Below are 17,881 nucleotides of genomic sequence, written 5' to 3' on the forward strand. Positions count from 1 at the left end.
AACATAGTCGTCAGTTTCATGTGCACTTATGTGTGTGTGTATACGTTAGTGCGTGTTTTGCACTTTGTGCGTATGTTTGGGCTTACACCGGTGTGTATATTAATGTGTGTGTGTGATATTCATCATAATAATTATCAACCCATATTCGAGTCACTGCTGAGCTCGGGTATCTTCTCAGAATGAGAGGGGTTAAGCCAATAGTCCACCACACTGGCCCAATGCGGATTGGCAGACTTCACACATGCAGGGAATTGAGAAAATTCTCTGGTATGCAGGTTTCTTTACGATGTTATTCCTTCACCGTTTGAGACACGTGATAGTAAAAACATTTTTAAATATACGGTTGATAATGCTGTCCCAACTTACTATTTACCGAAGGACAAAATATTAGAAGCTTGAAAAAATTCTCAGGTATGCAGATTTCCTCACGATTTGAGACACGTGATATTTATTTAATTTCATAAAATGCACACAAAAAGTTGGAGGTGCATGCCCTGGACTGGATTCGAACCCACACTCTCCGGAATCGGAAGCAGAGGTCATATCCACTGGGCTTTGACGGCTCTATTGTAATAATAGTCTCCCAAAGATTTCTGAACATTTATTTACACATTTTTACGTATAAAGATGAAAAATTTGTAATAAAACAGTGTCATGTACTTCTTTGCATAATTTATACCACAAAAAGTTATGTTTTAAATTACACGTCTGTTTGTTTCTATCTTTTTCTGTTTATATCATCACTCAAAAGCTAAAGGATTGCCAAGCAAATGATAACAGTTATTAATATTTACGAAAACTGGGGAAAACAATATTTTTGAAACGTTTGTTTACAAAATGGACACTAATTACTGACAATTCAGAATGAACGTGTATACCACACTGAATGAACGATATTAGAATTAATTAAAGAGAATAATGCCGGCATTAAACGCCATCGTGTGACACGAGTGCGACACATGTACGCAGGACAGTCAAAGCTCAGCGCGTGTCAGCTTTAATTGCTACCAAATCATAGATTAAATAAAATAATACAGAAACCTCAATCTCCTAAAATGTACAATTCTAAATATTTTCATTTAGAATAGTTTGACTTTTGGTACTAAAAATGAGGTATACCTACAGTCAGACGCGTTAATATGTTAAATTGAAGTAGCGTCGACAATTCAGATATATATATACATATCATATGCTAAATTTATGCTTGTGAGTTGAACAACAGGTTTTTGGTAATTAGTTTTCTAAATCATACGTCTCTAGCTCTAAAAAAAATATTGAGCATGAAGTGAGTTAATTTGTAGAACTAAAATTATATTTGTATCGCTATTGAATATTGAATATTCAAGATGGCTTGTGTTTGTCGTTGTTTTGCTGACAGCCTTGATGTATAAGTTTACATCAATGGCTGACAGCTCCTTTCGCTTATCTTTCTAAACAAACTTATTCTACCAGTCTATCTAGGATTTAACTTAAAAGCTATAATTCCCAGCTTTGGCCTAAAAATAAATTCTAATTGGCAATTTAACACCTTTTATTAATCGTTATAATAGTAAGATTAATAAGTTTTCCCTAAGAAAATATATAAGTTTAATACTGTAGAATCGCAAGACATTTTGTCAAGCTTAAAGCTTTTAACTATACTATTGATATTCGTTTTTGTTACGATTATGTATACCAAAAAGTTACACGTGGTTGTCTGTCTATGTAGTTCAAACAGTAATCATTCATCAAAAAAAACCCAACAAACTCAGCTTTTGCGAGAGAGGGAGAAAAAAAAACCAGCAGACACAGAATTTATTCACCTTTTTTAGCTATTTAACATTACCAAGTCAAATCAAGTTTCGTGTCTGCTTTCCATATTTAATCTTTGTCTGGATTCCGGTCACGAACGCCGCAGGGCAAGGGGCGCGTGAAAAATACAACTCCCCGACAGATAAAATTTTCCCTAGATTTGTTTTCGCTGGGACCGTGACAAATAGGCAGGCCTTTGAGCCGGCCGACTGGAAACTACTAGATAATATCGCGTGTACCATCTATATAAATAATCTAATCTATAGTTGTTTGTTGTAATAAAGTACTTGTTTTTTTGTTACAATATTTAACAGAAAGCCCACTTGATGTTAAGTGGAAAAGCATCATAATAGAACAATACTTCACAGGACGTGTATGTGATATCAACGGATAACAGCGAGCCACTGGCTGTTGGCGGTCTGAGACCATTTTTTTTTTTTATTCTTTACAAGTTACCCCTTGACTATCTCACTATCTTGAGCCTTGATACTAAGTGATGATGCAATCTAAAATGGAAGCAGACTAACTTGTTTGGAGTAGGATGAAACACCCACACCCCTTTCGGTTTCTACACGACATCGTACTGGAACGCTAAATCACTTGGCGGTACGTCTTTACCGGTAGGGTGGTAACTACGGCTGAAGTCTCCCACCAGCCACGCCTGAACCAATTAAGAAAACCTCATTCAACCCAGTCAGGGATCGAACCCAGGACCTCCATCTTGTAAATCCACCGCGCATACCACTACGCCACGGAGGCCGTCAGTCCGAGGTGTTTGGAAGCTACTACATATTGCCTGAGCCGTGAACGCTCAGAGTATATGACCTCTGCCTCCGATTCCGGAGAGTGTGGGTTCGAATTCGGTCCGGGGCATGCACCTCCAACCTTTTAGTTGTGTACATTTTAAGAAATTAAATATCACGTGTCTCAAACGATGAAGGGAAAACATCGTGAGGAATCCTGCATACCAGAGAATTTTCTTAACTCTCTGCGTGTATAGTCAGTCAATGTGGTGTCTGTCTGTATAGCCTGAGTGGTGGACTATTGGCCTAACCCCTCTCATTACGAGAGGTGACTCGAGCTTAGGAGTAAGCCGAATAGGGTTGATAATGATGACTCAGCTTAAAACGATGACGATGATTATGATGATGGAGACCTTACAGTTTTTAAGTTAACAATGATGTTTGTAAATGCACCATCTTGACAATTGATTCTCCCACAGTTGGAAACAATGAATTACCCGTAAGTTTAACGTGAGTTGCAATTACTTCGTCGTGAGTGGCTTATTACACTGCATCGCTTTAGCTCAGTATAATAACTCACGTCTGAGTGATCTTAATGGCGTGTTGCTACATTGTTGAACTTTAAAATCAACGGCATACATTCATTTAATTATAGTTTAGTAGAAGTTGTATAAACACAATCATAACAGTTTTTACTTCTCTGGAAAAGAACTTTTGACGGCCTCCGTGGCGCAGTGGGGTCAGTTAATCTACAAGATGAAGGTCCTGGTTTTGATCCCCGGCTGGGCCGATTGAGGCTGTCTTAATTGGTCCAGGTCTGCCTGGTGGAAAGTTTCGACCGTGGCTAGTTACCACTCTACTTGCAAAAACGTACCGTCAAGCGATGTCGTGTAGAAACCGAAAGGAGTGTGGATTTTCATTTCAAGCTAGCCTGTTTCCATCTTAAATTGCATAATCACTTACCATCAGGTAATCAAGGGCTAAATTGTAAAGAATAAAAACAAAAAAGTTGTAATCGGGAAGTTTGGTTGTAAAAATAACAGTAAGTACTTCCCCGGAAAAGAATTGGCACAAAGAGCTCTACTGCTATCGTACCTTTTGCGTTCTATTCGTATCACTAAAATAAGAGACAATCCAATCAAATGCAAGGTTTTTGATGCTATAATGGCTTAACATAAGTAAGAGTGTTAGGGTCAACACAATCGAATGCTTTGGACAAATCAAAGAATCATTATACATTTAGGGTAGGGTAGGGGTAGGCTTTAGATAATGAGTGTAGGGAAGATAATTGCACTTACGTCAAAACGAAGCTTGACCGGGTTCTTATTAGAATAACCCTTAACGATCCATTACATTTTTACATCCGTTATGAATAATTGCATATGAACGTAATATTTGCCGAAGTCAGGAAGCATGTTTAATAATATGTTTGTCAGCGGGTAATGTTTTATGGCTTTTAAACCGCCATTATTAATTAACCGTGTTAATTATTCAGTAATCAGCGCAAATAGACCCGCGCGGTTACAGCTGTTCATAATTAAATTCTCTCTTCGGAACAATTACAAATATTTGTTTTCTGTATGTTTTATGACTAGCATGAGGAAAATCGCTAGCAGATTTTATATTAAATAGTCTTTATTTTCTAAACTTTTAAAATTCATAATTCATTTATTTCAAGTAGGCTCAGTTTACTTTTGATACGTCAGTTGACTATTTGTAAAGATTCTACCACCGGTTCGGAAGGCAGGTTCTTTTGAGAAGAAACCGGCAAGAAACTCAACAGTTGCTCATTATAAAATCATACAGTATTATAATTCACAATTGATGACAACATTACAATTTCTTATAGTTTTACTTCCTGTGTGAAGCTGGAAGTTGATCCAATGGCCTCCAAACATCTTTATCATTGAGGAATTCATCAATGGTGTAGTAACCTCGACTGAGTAATGTTTTTTAACACATTGCTTAAAGCTATGCTTGGCAGGTCCATCACAGTCTTGGAGATCTTGTTATAGAATCTTTTTTTAAGCAAGCAAGCTAGGGCAAGCGTAGAGGCATCACCCGGTGGAGCCCGAAGGCGAAGCAGAAGAGATGGGCAGAACTACTATGAGCGTCTCCTCTGTCACTCGGACCTCGGCTCAGAGGGTCGTTTTAATTTTGTTACTTGATTGTTTAACTGCAAACTATGTGGCATCGGATAACGAATTTCTAAGTTCTAATTCTGGAAAGAGCTTTGGAATATTAATTTCTAGCTCCCAACTAATTGTCACTAATAATTTTCAGTTGGATTTATGCACTTGGTGGTTATTGGTTATTCTTTGCAAGTTTGGCCTAGACTACACTCTCACCTGATAGTAAGTGATGATGTAATCTAAGATGGAAATGGGCTAACTTGTTAACTCAAAATGAGAGGGGGTTAGGTCAATAGTCCACCAAGCTAGCCCAATGCAAATTGGCAGACTTCACACATCTAGAGAATTAAGAAAATTATCAGGTATGCAGGTTTTCTTACAATGTTTTCCTACCGCTCCGTTTATAACTGAAAAGTTGGAGGTGCATCCCCGGATTGGATTTGAACCTACGCTCTCCGAATCGAAGGCAGAGGTCAAATCCACTGGGCTATCACGGCTCTTACAGACTTAAATAGGCTGTTAATGGTGCCCAATTAAAATTTTCTCTATTATTAAACACTTTTATTTTCCTAACATTATTAAAAAAACAAGTTAGCAAAGTAATTCCTATATTCTTGTTTCCTTTCCCTTTAAGTTTAACACATTTTCATCTCTGCAGTTTCCAGTGTCTCTTATAGTAATAGCCCAACTCGTATACGACTCGGTTTATTATTTTTATTCATTTTAAATTCCAGAACGTTCCCTAACCAGCCCGAGCCCGAGTATCGCACGAACATCACGCAAAGTGCTAAACGGACGTCAAGCGCGCTTAAATTGTCTCGGGGCCCATTTGCAGCGGTATTGTTCTGTGATAAATTGTTTGCACCATTTGCAACGATACATGTACCGCGCCGCGCGGCTGATTGATCGCAATTGAACGTTTCATGTGAATTGAACGGTTCGCGTGAATTGAACGGAGTGAAGTTGTAGGAATTTTGGCCTAAAGTGTAATTATTTTATTCAAATAACGCATAAAACATCATAATCATCATATCAGCCGAACAGACGTCCACTGCAGGATATAGGCCTTTTGTAGGGACTCCCAAACATCACAATCCTGAGCCGTCTGCATCCAGCGTATCCCTGCGACTCGCTTGATGTCGTCAATCAACCTGGTGGGGGATCGACCAAAACCACGTTTTCTACTGCGGGGTCACCATTCTAGCACCTTGGGACCTCAACGCCCATCGGCTCTTCGAACAATGTGTCCCGCCCATTGCAAATTCAGCTTCGCGACTTGTTGAGCTATGTCGGTGACTTTGGTTCTTCTACGGATTTCCTCATTTCTGATTCGATCACGGAGAGATACTCGGTAGTTGTACGCGGTTGATTGATCGCAATTTCATGTGAATTCGCGTGAATTGAACGGAGTGAAGGTGTAAAAATTTTGGCCTGAATTGTAATTATTTTTAATTACAACTACGCTTACAATAAGTTACGCGCACGAGATCCGAGGTTAAGTTGATCGCAATTAACCGTTATGCGCGAGTTGAACGTAGTGAATTATTTTGGACTAAAGTGTAAATATTTTATTAGAAGTACGCATAAATGCACAATTATAATCTGAATTCATAGTTTTAACAAAATTTCCTTGTAATGTAAATATTGTTAATACCAACAAACCTGTATCATTAATAATTATTTCATTATTATCTATTGAAAAAAAATCTATAAAAAAGTTAAAAACATGCATTTTTTAATAAACGTAGCACTCTGAAACTACTAGTTGAATTCAACTGACAGTTGGCACGATTTGAATTTATACTACGAAGTAGGTTATAAGATAGTTCATGTAAACAAAAATAGAGGCGGCGAAAAAGGCAGGACCGGTAGCCATGTGGCACATCGATACTCTTTCTACAAACGCTAACGCTACGAAAACTAAAAAAATGTATGGGAATGACAGATCAGTCGATAACTTGACCACGTGATAGCAAATGTCATTCTCATACATTTCTTAATTTTCGAAGCATTTGTAGAAAGAGAATCGACGTACCACATGGCTACCCTGGTCTATGCACGTTGATAATGACGTAACACGATGACGTCACACTGACAATAGGTGTCTTACACGATGAAATTACTCTAACAATAGGTACGGTATACACTATGACGACAACACATCGACCATGAAGCAGCTAATTTCAATAGCCTGCGATTCGTGGAGATAACATGAGATAGATGTACTGCACTAATTACGTCTAGCTCGCCTGATTGCTCACAGTCGAACACTTTGATGATGTCAGGCTTCAGCGGTTTTAATATTAATTGCAATAATAATTAACATTGATTGTACAGTGATTCTCTTTATATAAAACTAGCAGATGCTTTCGACTCCGACCGCATAGGACCGCTTCCAGGAATCTATTTCAGCATGCATTCATCATTATCAACCCATATTTGGCACACTGCTGAGCTCAAGTCTCCTTAGGCCAATAGTCCACCACGCGGGCCCAATGCGGATTGGCAGACTTCATACACGCAGAGAATTAAGAAAATTCTCTGGTATGCAGGTTCATCACGGTGTTATTCCTTCACCGTTTTAGACATGTGATATTTAATTACTTAAAATTCACACAACTGAAAAGTTGGTGCATGCCCCGAACCGGATTCAAACCCACACCCTCCGAAATCGGGGGCAGAGATCTTATCCACTGGGCTATCACGGCTCTTTGCCATGCGCTAAGCAGCCATTGCTTTGATATCTTGAAATTTCTAGGCTAACTTGACTTTCTTTTACTTGACTTGAGTTTTTAGTTGGGTTAGGTTTGCTTTGAAATTGTTTAGTATTTTGCCATTTTAGCACTTTAAATACTTATTTGGTAATCTTTATAGTATATATATATAAATATAACGCGACAAAAGGAGAGAAGGTACGTAACCAACCACCTGGCTATGACAATAAACTTGATATGACGACTTATCAGCCGATAAACGTCCACTGCTGGACATACGCCTCTTGCATGGACCTCCAAGCACAAGGGTCTCGAGCCGCCAACACCTTGGGACCCCAACGTCTAAAGGCTCTTCGAAGTATGTGGCCTGCCCATTACCACTTCAGCTTCGCGAGCTATGTCAGTGACTTTGGTTCGTCTGCGGATCTCCTTGTACCTAATTCGATCACGAAGAGAAACTCCAAGCATAGCTCGCTCCATCGCCCGCTGAGTGACTTTGAGTCTTCTAATAAAGCCCATAGACTATGGGTTTTGAATACCCAACCCAAACTTCGAGATGCACCATTTGCATATTTAAAAAAAAAAACAAACAAAATTAATCATACGCGAACAAAGTTGCGCTTGTCTGAGAGTGTTATATAACTTACGATTGCGATGGGTTTACCGTTTTTCCATAAAATCAATACGGTTTTTCGTTATGAGGACATTTCCGTCATACCATTCGCAGATGGAACGCAGAGCTTTATCCCGTGCAATGGTCCGCGCGACTTACAACCACTTTGGAATGATGCAAAAAGGTCGCTGTGCCTTTTCAATAAAATGATATGTATACCCGAAAACAGCTAAAAGGTTATTTATGGACGAACGATTTTCGTATACCTATAGCTTTTCCCAAATAATTTTTTTTTCACATAATATTGTGCCTAGTTCACTTTTGACTGAGAACTATCTCAATTTTCTGCGTGTGTGAAGTCTGCCAATCCGCATTGGGCCAGCGTGGTGGACTACTAACCCCTCTCATTCTGCATTCTGAGCGGAGACTCGTTCTCAGCAAGGAGTTGAATATAGATTGATAATGATAATGGTACGTATATACCTTTCTGTTTAATCACTCTATCTAATGCATCAAAATCCGTTGCATAATGAAAAAGATCTTAGCGTAGTTAAAGCGTTTTTAATGTTCTGAGGTAGATATAGATAGTGTGATTCGATATTGGTTTAATTGTTTTTTTCTGAGTGTAAACTTACTTTCTTTTGAAAGTCTGTCACATCACCTATAGTTTCCACAAAGGTTGAGTTATTCTAATCACGATGAAAATCTATAGCTTTACGCGGTATACAGAGACACCATGATTTTCGATATAATTAAAAAAAAAGAAGATTATAATCCAATATTGTTTAGTCCGACTCAAGAATTAAACCTAGAACCTCAACTCTTTGTGTAGCCATAAAGGTTCAACAACTAGACAAACAATCCAGAAGATATATTCAGCGAAGCGGCCACGGATTTTATCAAAACAAATAAAAAAAAACACCAATTTCATTCTAATACGTACATTAAATCCTAGATTAGTATCTTTGTAGAACCAAAGAGAATATACAAGTATGTACAGCTGTAATAAGCAAAAGTATAAGCCAAGTTATGTTTTATTTTATAAAACAAGTTCTTTTTAAATGAGTTTTATCAAAAGAATTTTAATTTTATACATACTAAGTAATTTGGTCCTAGATTTCAACATCAGCTTACCAAGCCTTTCTCGACTGCTCGTTAAAAACTAACCAATTTTCAGTTGCAAAGTTAAAATAAAATGTAAATTTAACGTCAACCTCTCTAATTAGCAGGGGTTAACTACGACGCAGATTCGCTTAAAGTTTTCATAAATCAGCTTAAGGTCTCCACGCACTGGGTTATACCGCACAAGTTGGATTTGGTTTAAAAGCTTGCGGTTGAACCTTACTTCTCATTAGGATAACTTGTCCAGGATGAAACTTTTCACTGTTCTACAAATCTGTTTTACAAATGGGGAACCATGGATTTATCCGGGATAAAAAGTAGATTATGTGTTAAACCAGGGTAAAATCGGCGTTGGAAAGGAGTTACAATAACAAACGTACACACAAACTTAGTGTGAACGATATTAGTTTGATTCTTAGGGCCGGCGATCACCTTACGTGGTCATAGAGATAAACTAGGATGAAATCTGTAATTCTTATACTTAAAATTAAACAAAACAAATAAGCCAACTTAGTTTGTGATTTTCCCAGATGCTTGAGAACATTCCGACTGGTTTATTTGTTTTACTCTTATCATTTTAAAATTACAAAATTTTCAGACATTTTTTCCAAAAAACAAAGCCCCATGCCCAGCCAGGGTCCAGTTCTATGTTAGTATATCAAAGGAGATAGAGATACAAGACAAATTTTGCAGGTTACCTCAAATAACTACCCAAATATGTCGACTAGCTCTCCATCTATTGCGAGAACCAGTTAGTGGTGTTTACTACACTTTTGCGGTTGACATTTCGGAAGTGAGTGGTGAGCGAAAACCTTTATGTACAATAATTTAGTCACGTAGGCACGGTAGGGCAGGAAATTGCTTATGTATATTGCCGCGGGTATGTTGGAAACAACCCGATATGTCATGTGAGCTGTTATGAAGTGGCGCAGTCATGATATAGGGAAATGTCATGTCATGATCCGAGCTTCATTAGAAAATGACAGTAGAATTCAAATACTTTAGTCAGTTGTTACAAAGTGGCGTACGGTCATCTAAAAAGGAATATGTCATGATATGACAATGACAGATATTACTTTAGTGTTTATTTTTTACTATGTTGTATTATAGCTTGGCAACTACGTTCGTAACACTCCCGATGGTAAGTGCAGGCCAGGCGCGATACAGGGCGTGTAGCGATGAATGAAAAGCCCACGACTGACGCACCTCACTTCCCCGCACGCACTATTATACACCCGCGCAGTCTTTCCCCCCGTCGCCCGCATATTATGGGAGTGTCATCAACAAACTTGCCAGACTATAGTGTCATTGGGGGAGGCACGTACAGGTGACTTATACTTAGTGAAATTATTTCTTTTTAAATAATTTCAGATTATAAGAAAAACTGTAAAATGGTAATAGAATAAAGGCTTATTCATTTATTTATTTATTAGTATCGAAGAATGATGTCCTACGGACCCGAGTCTTGGTTACTAATTTGACCTCATTAGAAGGCTCGAAATTACTCACCGGGCGAAGGAGCGAGTTACACTTGGAGTATCTCTACGTGATCGAATCAGAAACGAGGAGATTCGCAAAAGAAAGTTACTTAGCAAAGGTGAAGTGGTAATGGGCAAATCAAATAAAATCAAAAATCATTTTTTTTAATTAGGCTTAGTTTACCAGCACTTTTTGAACGTCAAGTTATGATAATTTGGAGAGACTTCCACCGGTTCGGAAGACAGGTTCTGCTGAGAAGAGCAGGCAAGATTTCCTACAATTGCTCATTTAAATAATTTTTCTTTACAATTTTAATTATTTATACATACAGCTATTAACAATTAATATTCTGTTACATCAATATCAGTATTACCCGTAAAATGAAATCTGAAACAACATTATTATCGTATATTTTTGTAACGCAAATGTATAATTAAAAAGCAATTAACCGTCATGTAGTTATTGTAGTCAGTGCAATTAATCAACCCAGTGCAATTATACGGAGACTGACCTGACATATTGGAGATGTGTAATCAATAGAGATAATTACAACAAAGGCACAACAATATAAATAGTTTTTGAGGTTTGGAGCAACTTACCTCGTTCATCATCATCATCATATCAGCCGATGGTTGTCCACTGCAGGACATAGGCCTTTTGTAGGGACTTCCAAACATCACGATGCTCAGCCGCCTGCATCCAGGGAATCCCTGCGACTCGCTTGATGTCGTCAGTCCACCTGGTGGGGGGTCGACCAACACTGCGCTTACTAGTGCGAGGTCGCCATTCCAGCACTTTGGGACCCCAACGTCCATCGGCTCTTCGAACTATGTTAACAAATACATGCTAACCACTGATTTAGAGCCTGTTGTAGCCTGTAACCTTCGACATTTTGTAAAAACGAACGGTTGTCGAAAGAAATTCGGTCAAACAATTTTCATTTGTTTTAATTTTTTAGTTCTGCACCAATGAGTAATGTTAATATATACTAAGACGAGGTTATCAAATTTAGCTATTACAAATAAAAAAAGCATTCATAAACGTAAAATTTAACCACTTTTATAACGTGTACTATAAAAAACATGTGCCGGAAATTTACATCAATAAACCGAGAAACCCAAAGAACTGGTACGAATACTAAAATTCATACCCAAGTCGTAATAAAAACTTCCTTTAAGTACAAATGTACCATTTAGTGACCGCTGAGGGCAATTGCTTCCTATAAATCTAAGCTCTTAAATATAACGAGAGGTCAATAAACTTAACGACAGACATAACTAAGGCATGTCCTCAGGGCGGGAAATTTTTATCGATGACATTTCGGCTAAGAGAAAAGTAGAAAAAGTAAATTGTGGACAATAGGACGAATATAAATATGTTAAACTAGCTGACACCGCGCGGTTTTACCTGCGTGGTTCCCGTTCCCGTATGAATACGGGAATAATATATAGCATACAGCCTGCCTCGATAAATGGGCTATCTAACACTGTAAGACTTTTTCAAATCGGATCAGTAGTTCCTGAGATTAGCGCGTTCAATCAAACAAACAAACAAACCAACTCTTCAGCTTTATAATATTAGTATAGTATAGATATAGATTAAATGAGTGCCATTTAAATATAGAATAAGAGATTACTAGCCATTTAGTATGGTTATATGGTTAAAGAAATTCAAAATATTTTAAAATTATTTTGTTTCTTTAAATATCCAACCTTATTGTTTGCCTTTTTCCAATTATATCATATCTTTCTTCCATATATATTATATCAAAAATCTAATAAAGTACGTGTCGAAGCAAACGTTATACGAAAAATATAAACACCTACATAGATATTTCACTCTCGCGTTTTTTATATTTCTTATTAATGTATCTCAAAGCAACTTCATGACGTCTGTACCCCTGAATGTCGTCTTGAGATCGTTCCTTTCTAGAAAAGTTACAGTGTTGTAGCAATATTGGTAACTAGTGGACGCCCGCGACTTCGTCCGTGGGTAAGTCAATTTTACACAAATCACAAATTTTACACGAATGAAAAGCTTATGTGCTTATCCAGGGTTCTGTCTTCTGTCAAATCGGTTCAGTAGTTACAGAGTAACAAACATCCAAACAAACATCCCTACAAACTTTCGCGTTTATAATATTAGTAACCCAACTATTGTGTAGGACATGTGTAATTTCTATGTACCTATAATGTATATCAAAGTACAAACGAAAATAAAAGCATTGAAAATAAGAATCAAGCCTTATTATACTTCGCATTCATGCGAGTCGTAAAAATATATCTCGCATTTCATTAAAACGTGCGAGTATCTTAAAAAAGCGTAATTACTGCGCCGTAATTAAAACTGTGAAGAATGATATCCATCTCATTAAGCAAGAGCGAAATGAAACCGGGAGATAGTCTAGACTAGCACTAAGTAGTAAGTACTAGGTAGCTTGCTCAGGAAAGTACTACGACCACATGTTTTTAGCCCCTTACCTTACCTCAGCTAATCAGCCGATGGACGTCCACTGCTGGACATAGGCTTCTTGCATAGACATGAGTTGATTTCTGTCATTATTTAATAATTACTTAAATCCTCCATCCTTCCAAAGTCTCCATGGTGCAAATTACGTACTCGTACATTTACATTATTACAGTAATCTATTGTAATTTTACTAAATTGAAAATACTGATACATGTAGGAGCATGAACTGATAAACTTTTAGCTTTTCTATACTAATATTATAAAGAGCAAAGGTTTGTTTGGTTGCATAGGCTCTAAAACAACTGGAACAATTTGGAAACATATTTCACTAATGGAAAGGTACGGTAACATTATCAGCAAGGCTATATTTTATCCCCGCATTCCCACGGGAATGGGATCTACGCGAGTGAAACCGCGGAGCGTCGACTAGTCTATACTAATGTTATAAAGCTGAAGAGTTTATTTGCTTGCTTGAACGAATCTAATCTCAGGAACTACTAGTCCGATTTGGAAAATTCTTTCAGTGTTAGATAGCCCATTTATCGAGGAAGGCTATAGGCTATATATTGTCTCCATATTTCTACGGGAACACGCGGGTGAACACGCGCGGCGTCAGCTAGCATAAAATAAAGTTCTCGCTATCACAGGTTCTCGTACAACTGAAATACGGTACAGTACGATGCCGTGTAGAAGCCGAAAGGAGTGTGGATTTTCATTCGCCTCCTAACAAGTGAGCCCGCTTTAATCTTAGATTGTATCATCACTTACCATCAGCTGAGATTGTAGTCAAAGGCTAACTTGTAATTTAAAAAAAATATATCTGACACAACAGCATCTATCAAAAAGCAGCTACGCCGACGCGACGACGCAAAAAAAAAACAGTCTACGTAGAGTCATTTAATAGACATCTGTCTACGAAGCGCATTACGTAGCACGGCTCCTGTTTTGTATTCCGTAGACGGCGACTTATGGCTTTTGCGAAATTCTCGACGAGTTTTTACGCATTAACATTTCTTTTTTTTTTCGTCTCGTCGCTGATGAATCTTTGCGACTATTAGTGAATGAATCTTTTGTAAGGGAAGAGTCTTACTTAATTAAGTCCTTTTTTGGTTAATTGTTTGTAATTTTACTCAATATTTCTATTTTAGACGGCGTAGCAGCGCAGTGGGTAGTGACCAACGATATTTTTAAATACTATAGTTATGGCTGGTGAGACGCTTCGGCCGTGGCTAGTCACTACCTTACCGACAAAGACGTACCGCTAAGCGATTAAGCGGTACGGTGTTAGAAACCGAAAGGGGTGTAGATTTTTATCCGCTCCTTAACAAGTTAGGCCGTTTCCATCTTATACTGTATCATCATTTACCATCAGGTGAGATTGTAGTCAAGAGTTAACTTGTAAATAATAAAAAAACAATGATTATTCTATAATATAGATATGTTACGTGCCTACAAAATCACCGCAAAAAATAATCCGAACTTAGCGACTTCACACACAGACAGACACATAGACATAGACAGACAGATAGACACACAGCTTGATATTGTAGACAATATTTAAGTATTATTGGTTCAAATAAGCTACTAAGTAAATGATATTAGGATAATTATGCATTTTTCCGCCTCAGTTTTGATGTGCTAGTTCCCTATCTCTAGTATAAAATATTTTTTTTTCCAGTGTTTGGGTAATTTATTCATAACATTATTAAGTGGCCTCTACGCTTCGTAACCGGTATGAAAAGGTTGGTATCTATGTAGGTAGAACGTGAAGTAAAATAAATAAATTTAGATAGTAAATACATCACAATCTAGCCCCTAAAGTAAGCGTAGCTTGTGTTACAGGTACTAAGATAGCCGATAAATATATTAGATATATATTTACTAATATTATAAAGAGGTTAGATTTGTAGTTTTGTTTGTAACGAATAAACTCAAAAACTACTGAACCGATTAGAAAAATACTTTCACCAGCAGTAAGCTACATTATCAAGTAGTAACACGGCTATCTATATATTAGTATACGGCTATATATTCATACGGGAATGGGAACTACGTGGATGAAACTATAATTATAAATTTTTGGTAATAAAACTATAGTCTGGCAAGTTCGTTGATAACGCTCCCATGATATGCGGGCGACAGGGGGAAAGACTGCACGGGTGTGAAATCGTGCGTGCGGGGAAGTGACGTGCATCATTCGTGGGTTTTTCATTCATCGCTACACGCCCCCCGGCCCGCGCGCAACATCAGGAGTGTTACGAACGATGTTGCCAAGCTACACCATTGCGCTTTCAACTTAATATCAAGTACAATTGCTGACAAAACTGTTATAAAAACATGCAAATATATTTAGTATTAAAGCATACCAATACCAATATTTCCACAATGTTTGAAAGTAGGTACAATTAACGAAAACGTATCAACGAAAAATATAGAGAGCTTTTTACGATTAATATGTTGAAAATATTCGAAATTTGTACAGTGCAGTAAAATGTGGTGACATGACATTTTAACATCTATATAACTCAAATGTATCGTAAACTATTCAATTTTAACACGAATTGAGAGTTTGTAGCCATCATAAAATCAACTGCAGCGTAAAAATTGGAAAATTTAATTGTATATATGCGTTTTGTATTACCTAGTTTATTTTTTATTTAGTTAATTAATCTATATATCCAGAAGTAAAGTTTGTGAATTTGCGAGGTTGCTCTTGTACTTTCTAGATATATACTAAAATTATTTTATAAATTCTTTTACCAATAGAAAACCACGCTATTTAAATTAAGACTTTCAGAAGGGGGGGGGGGGGGGGGTTGTTAGAATGAATTTATATTAATTTAATTGGTCACGCTTATCTACTGATTACAAAATCAACACTACACGGGCTTGGCATCGTCTTCAAATTGATCAATAGGTAGAAACTAAATGTTACTTTTCCCTTTTTAGTTTCGTGGGTACGTTAATGTTTTCGAATTGTTTGTATTTTTTCTTTTAATTATTGTATTATAACTATAGGTAGAAGATAAATGAAGTAATACTTCTAATGTATCGAAAATGTTGATTATTTGGAAAAGTTAAATCAAGCAAGTTCAGCTCGGTATAGTATGTTTTCTGAACCTGTGATATAAGTTTATCATATTAGACAAGTCCTTACACGATCAACTAGTACTGTTAAGGGTTAGAGAGTTAGAAGAGAAAAAAATATAACAATTTATCTACAGTTTTCACCACTGCTTTTTATTTACAAGAGCTACCACTGGTAAGGGTTACTGGCTAAGGGTTAAATGAAAAAAAAAAAACATTTTTTATACTTCACTATCTCTCTACGATAGAGTCGACAGAATTCTCTTTTTCATAGTAAAAGAAATTTAACTAAAATAATTATCAGTAGCACAGTATCGTAACCCGTATAACGTTTTATAACCCTCGTAAATTTTAAGTTAAAAATTCAAGTTTTCGACTAATTATTAACATCATCATATTAATACCTACCTGTCATTTTAAAAGTGATTGTAAACTAAGCCTAATTGAAATAAATGAATATCGACTATTGACTATCTAAGAATTACTATAGTTCCATAAGATGAGATGAGAATTTAAAATTTTAGAATTTTAAAAAAGAAGTTTGCAAATAAATGTCTTAATTATATTGTATAAAAGTAATCAAAAAATATTTATAACTGAAAAGCAAATTGCTTACATCCATATGTAAAATAACGGTTTAAAACCCTTACAACATTAAACATTCAACTATATCTGAATTTAGGTGTCACCACCTTTCTGTATCAAAACTTGATTTTAATTAAAATTATCAGCGACATATAAACACACCTAACCACAATTTTGTTATAATAAAAAATTTAAATAATAGTTTTACAAATAAATGTATCAATCATAATTGTGTGAACAACACCATAATATTTTTTATAACTAAAAAACACACTGTATATTTTCAGAAATAATTTCCGTTACCTAGCAATTTAAACGCTTACAAAGAACATTCAACGCTACACAATCTTTGCTACGTCTTTGTTCCAAGCTTCATCAATAAATAGCCAATAAACAAAAATAACTTAAGGCTCACCTATTTTCGCTGGGTTACAGCATACCCCTGCTAACAGCGCAAGAATAATTGCAGCATATCCCTTCCAATCCATAATTGGGCACATAAAGTCACACAGTGGCAAATAAATATTACTCGCGTCTCATAGTCTACGAAATCATTTCGATACCGACCGTCGCTACCAACCGCTCGCTCCGGCGGCACCCGGAATACTGAAGCTAGGACGTCGGTTACATTTGGTTATTATTGATTCTTTTAAATGTTATTTTTGATGATTTAACATGTCACAGCCTAAACGTGATTAACGTAACAAATACGTGTGATTTTCTATAATTGTTTAACTAATTGTTACATTGTTTTACTATTTATTACATTTGCTAATTTGATTACTAGGATTGTACGAATTTGAAAGGGTTAAATGTGGGCTTTAGTCGCAATATGCTTTTAAAACGATAGCCTGTGAAGCCAGACAGACCTAATATGAAGAAGGCTGAGATTTCGACAGCCCTGATCCTGCTATAGGTTTAGTACAACGTACGTCTATGTTTTAGACAGTAGCAGGTTTCAACAGTCCAGCCTAAAGTATAACGCGTATTTTTAACCGACTTCAAAAAAGGAGGAGGTTTGCAATTCGACGCGTATGTTTTTTTACCCAATAGCCAACCAACCATAGTTTTGTAACCAATATTAAAAATCCTTTTTTTGTTTTAAAGTACTTCCAGATTGATCCCATTTAATTTTTATGAATTTTC

At 36.7% G+C, this 17,881-nt stretch overlaps 1 protein-coding gene across 1 annotated transcript in view; it reads right to left on the reverse strand.

Moving 5' to 3' along the window:
• The window catches only part of LOC112043770 (uncharacterized), a 130,560-nt gene extending 113,237 nt beyond the window's left edge, over window positions 1–17,323 (reverse strand). The window contains exon 1 of the mRNA XM_052884272.1: window positions 17,151–17,323. Within this exon, the coding sequence (XP_052740232.1) occupies window positions 17,151–17,235 (85 nt within the window). The 5' untranslated portion in view covers window positions 17,236–17,323. The remainder of the gene's footprint in view (window positions 1–17,150) is intronic.
• Between the last annotated feature and the right edge of the window lie 558 nt (window positions 17,324–17,881).

The sequence above is a fragment of the Bicyclus anynana genome, chromosome 11 (genome assembly GCF_947172395.1).
Source record: "Bicyclus anynana chromosome 11, ilBicAnyn1.1, whole genome shotgun sequence".
NCBI classification, from domain to species: domain Eukaryota; kingdom Metazoa; phylum Arthropoda; class Insecta; order Lepidoptera; family Nymphalidae; genus Bicyclus; species Bicyclus anynana.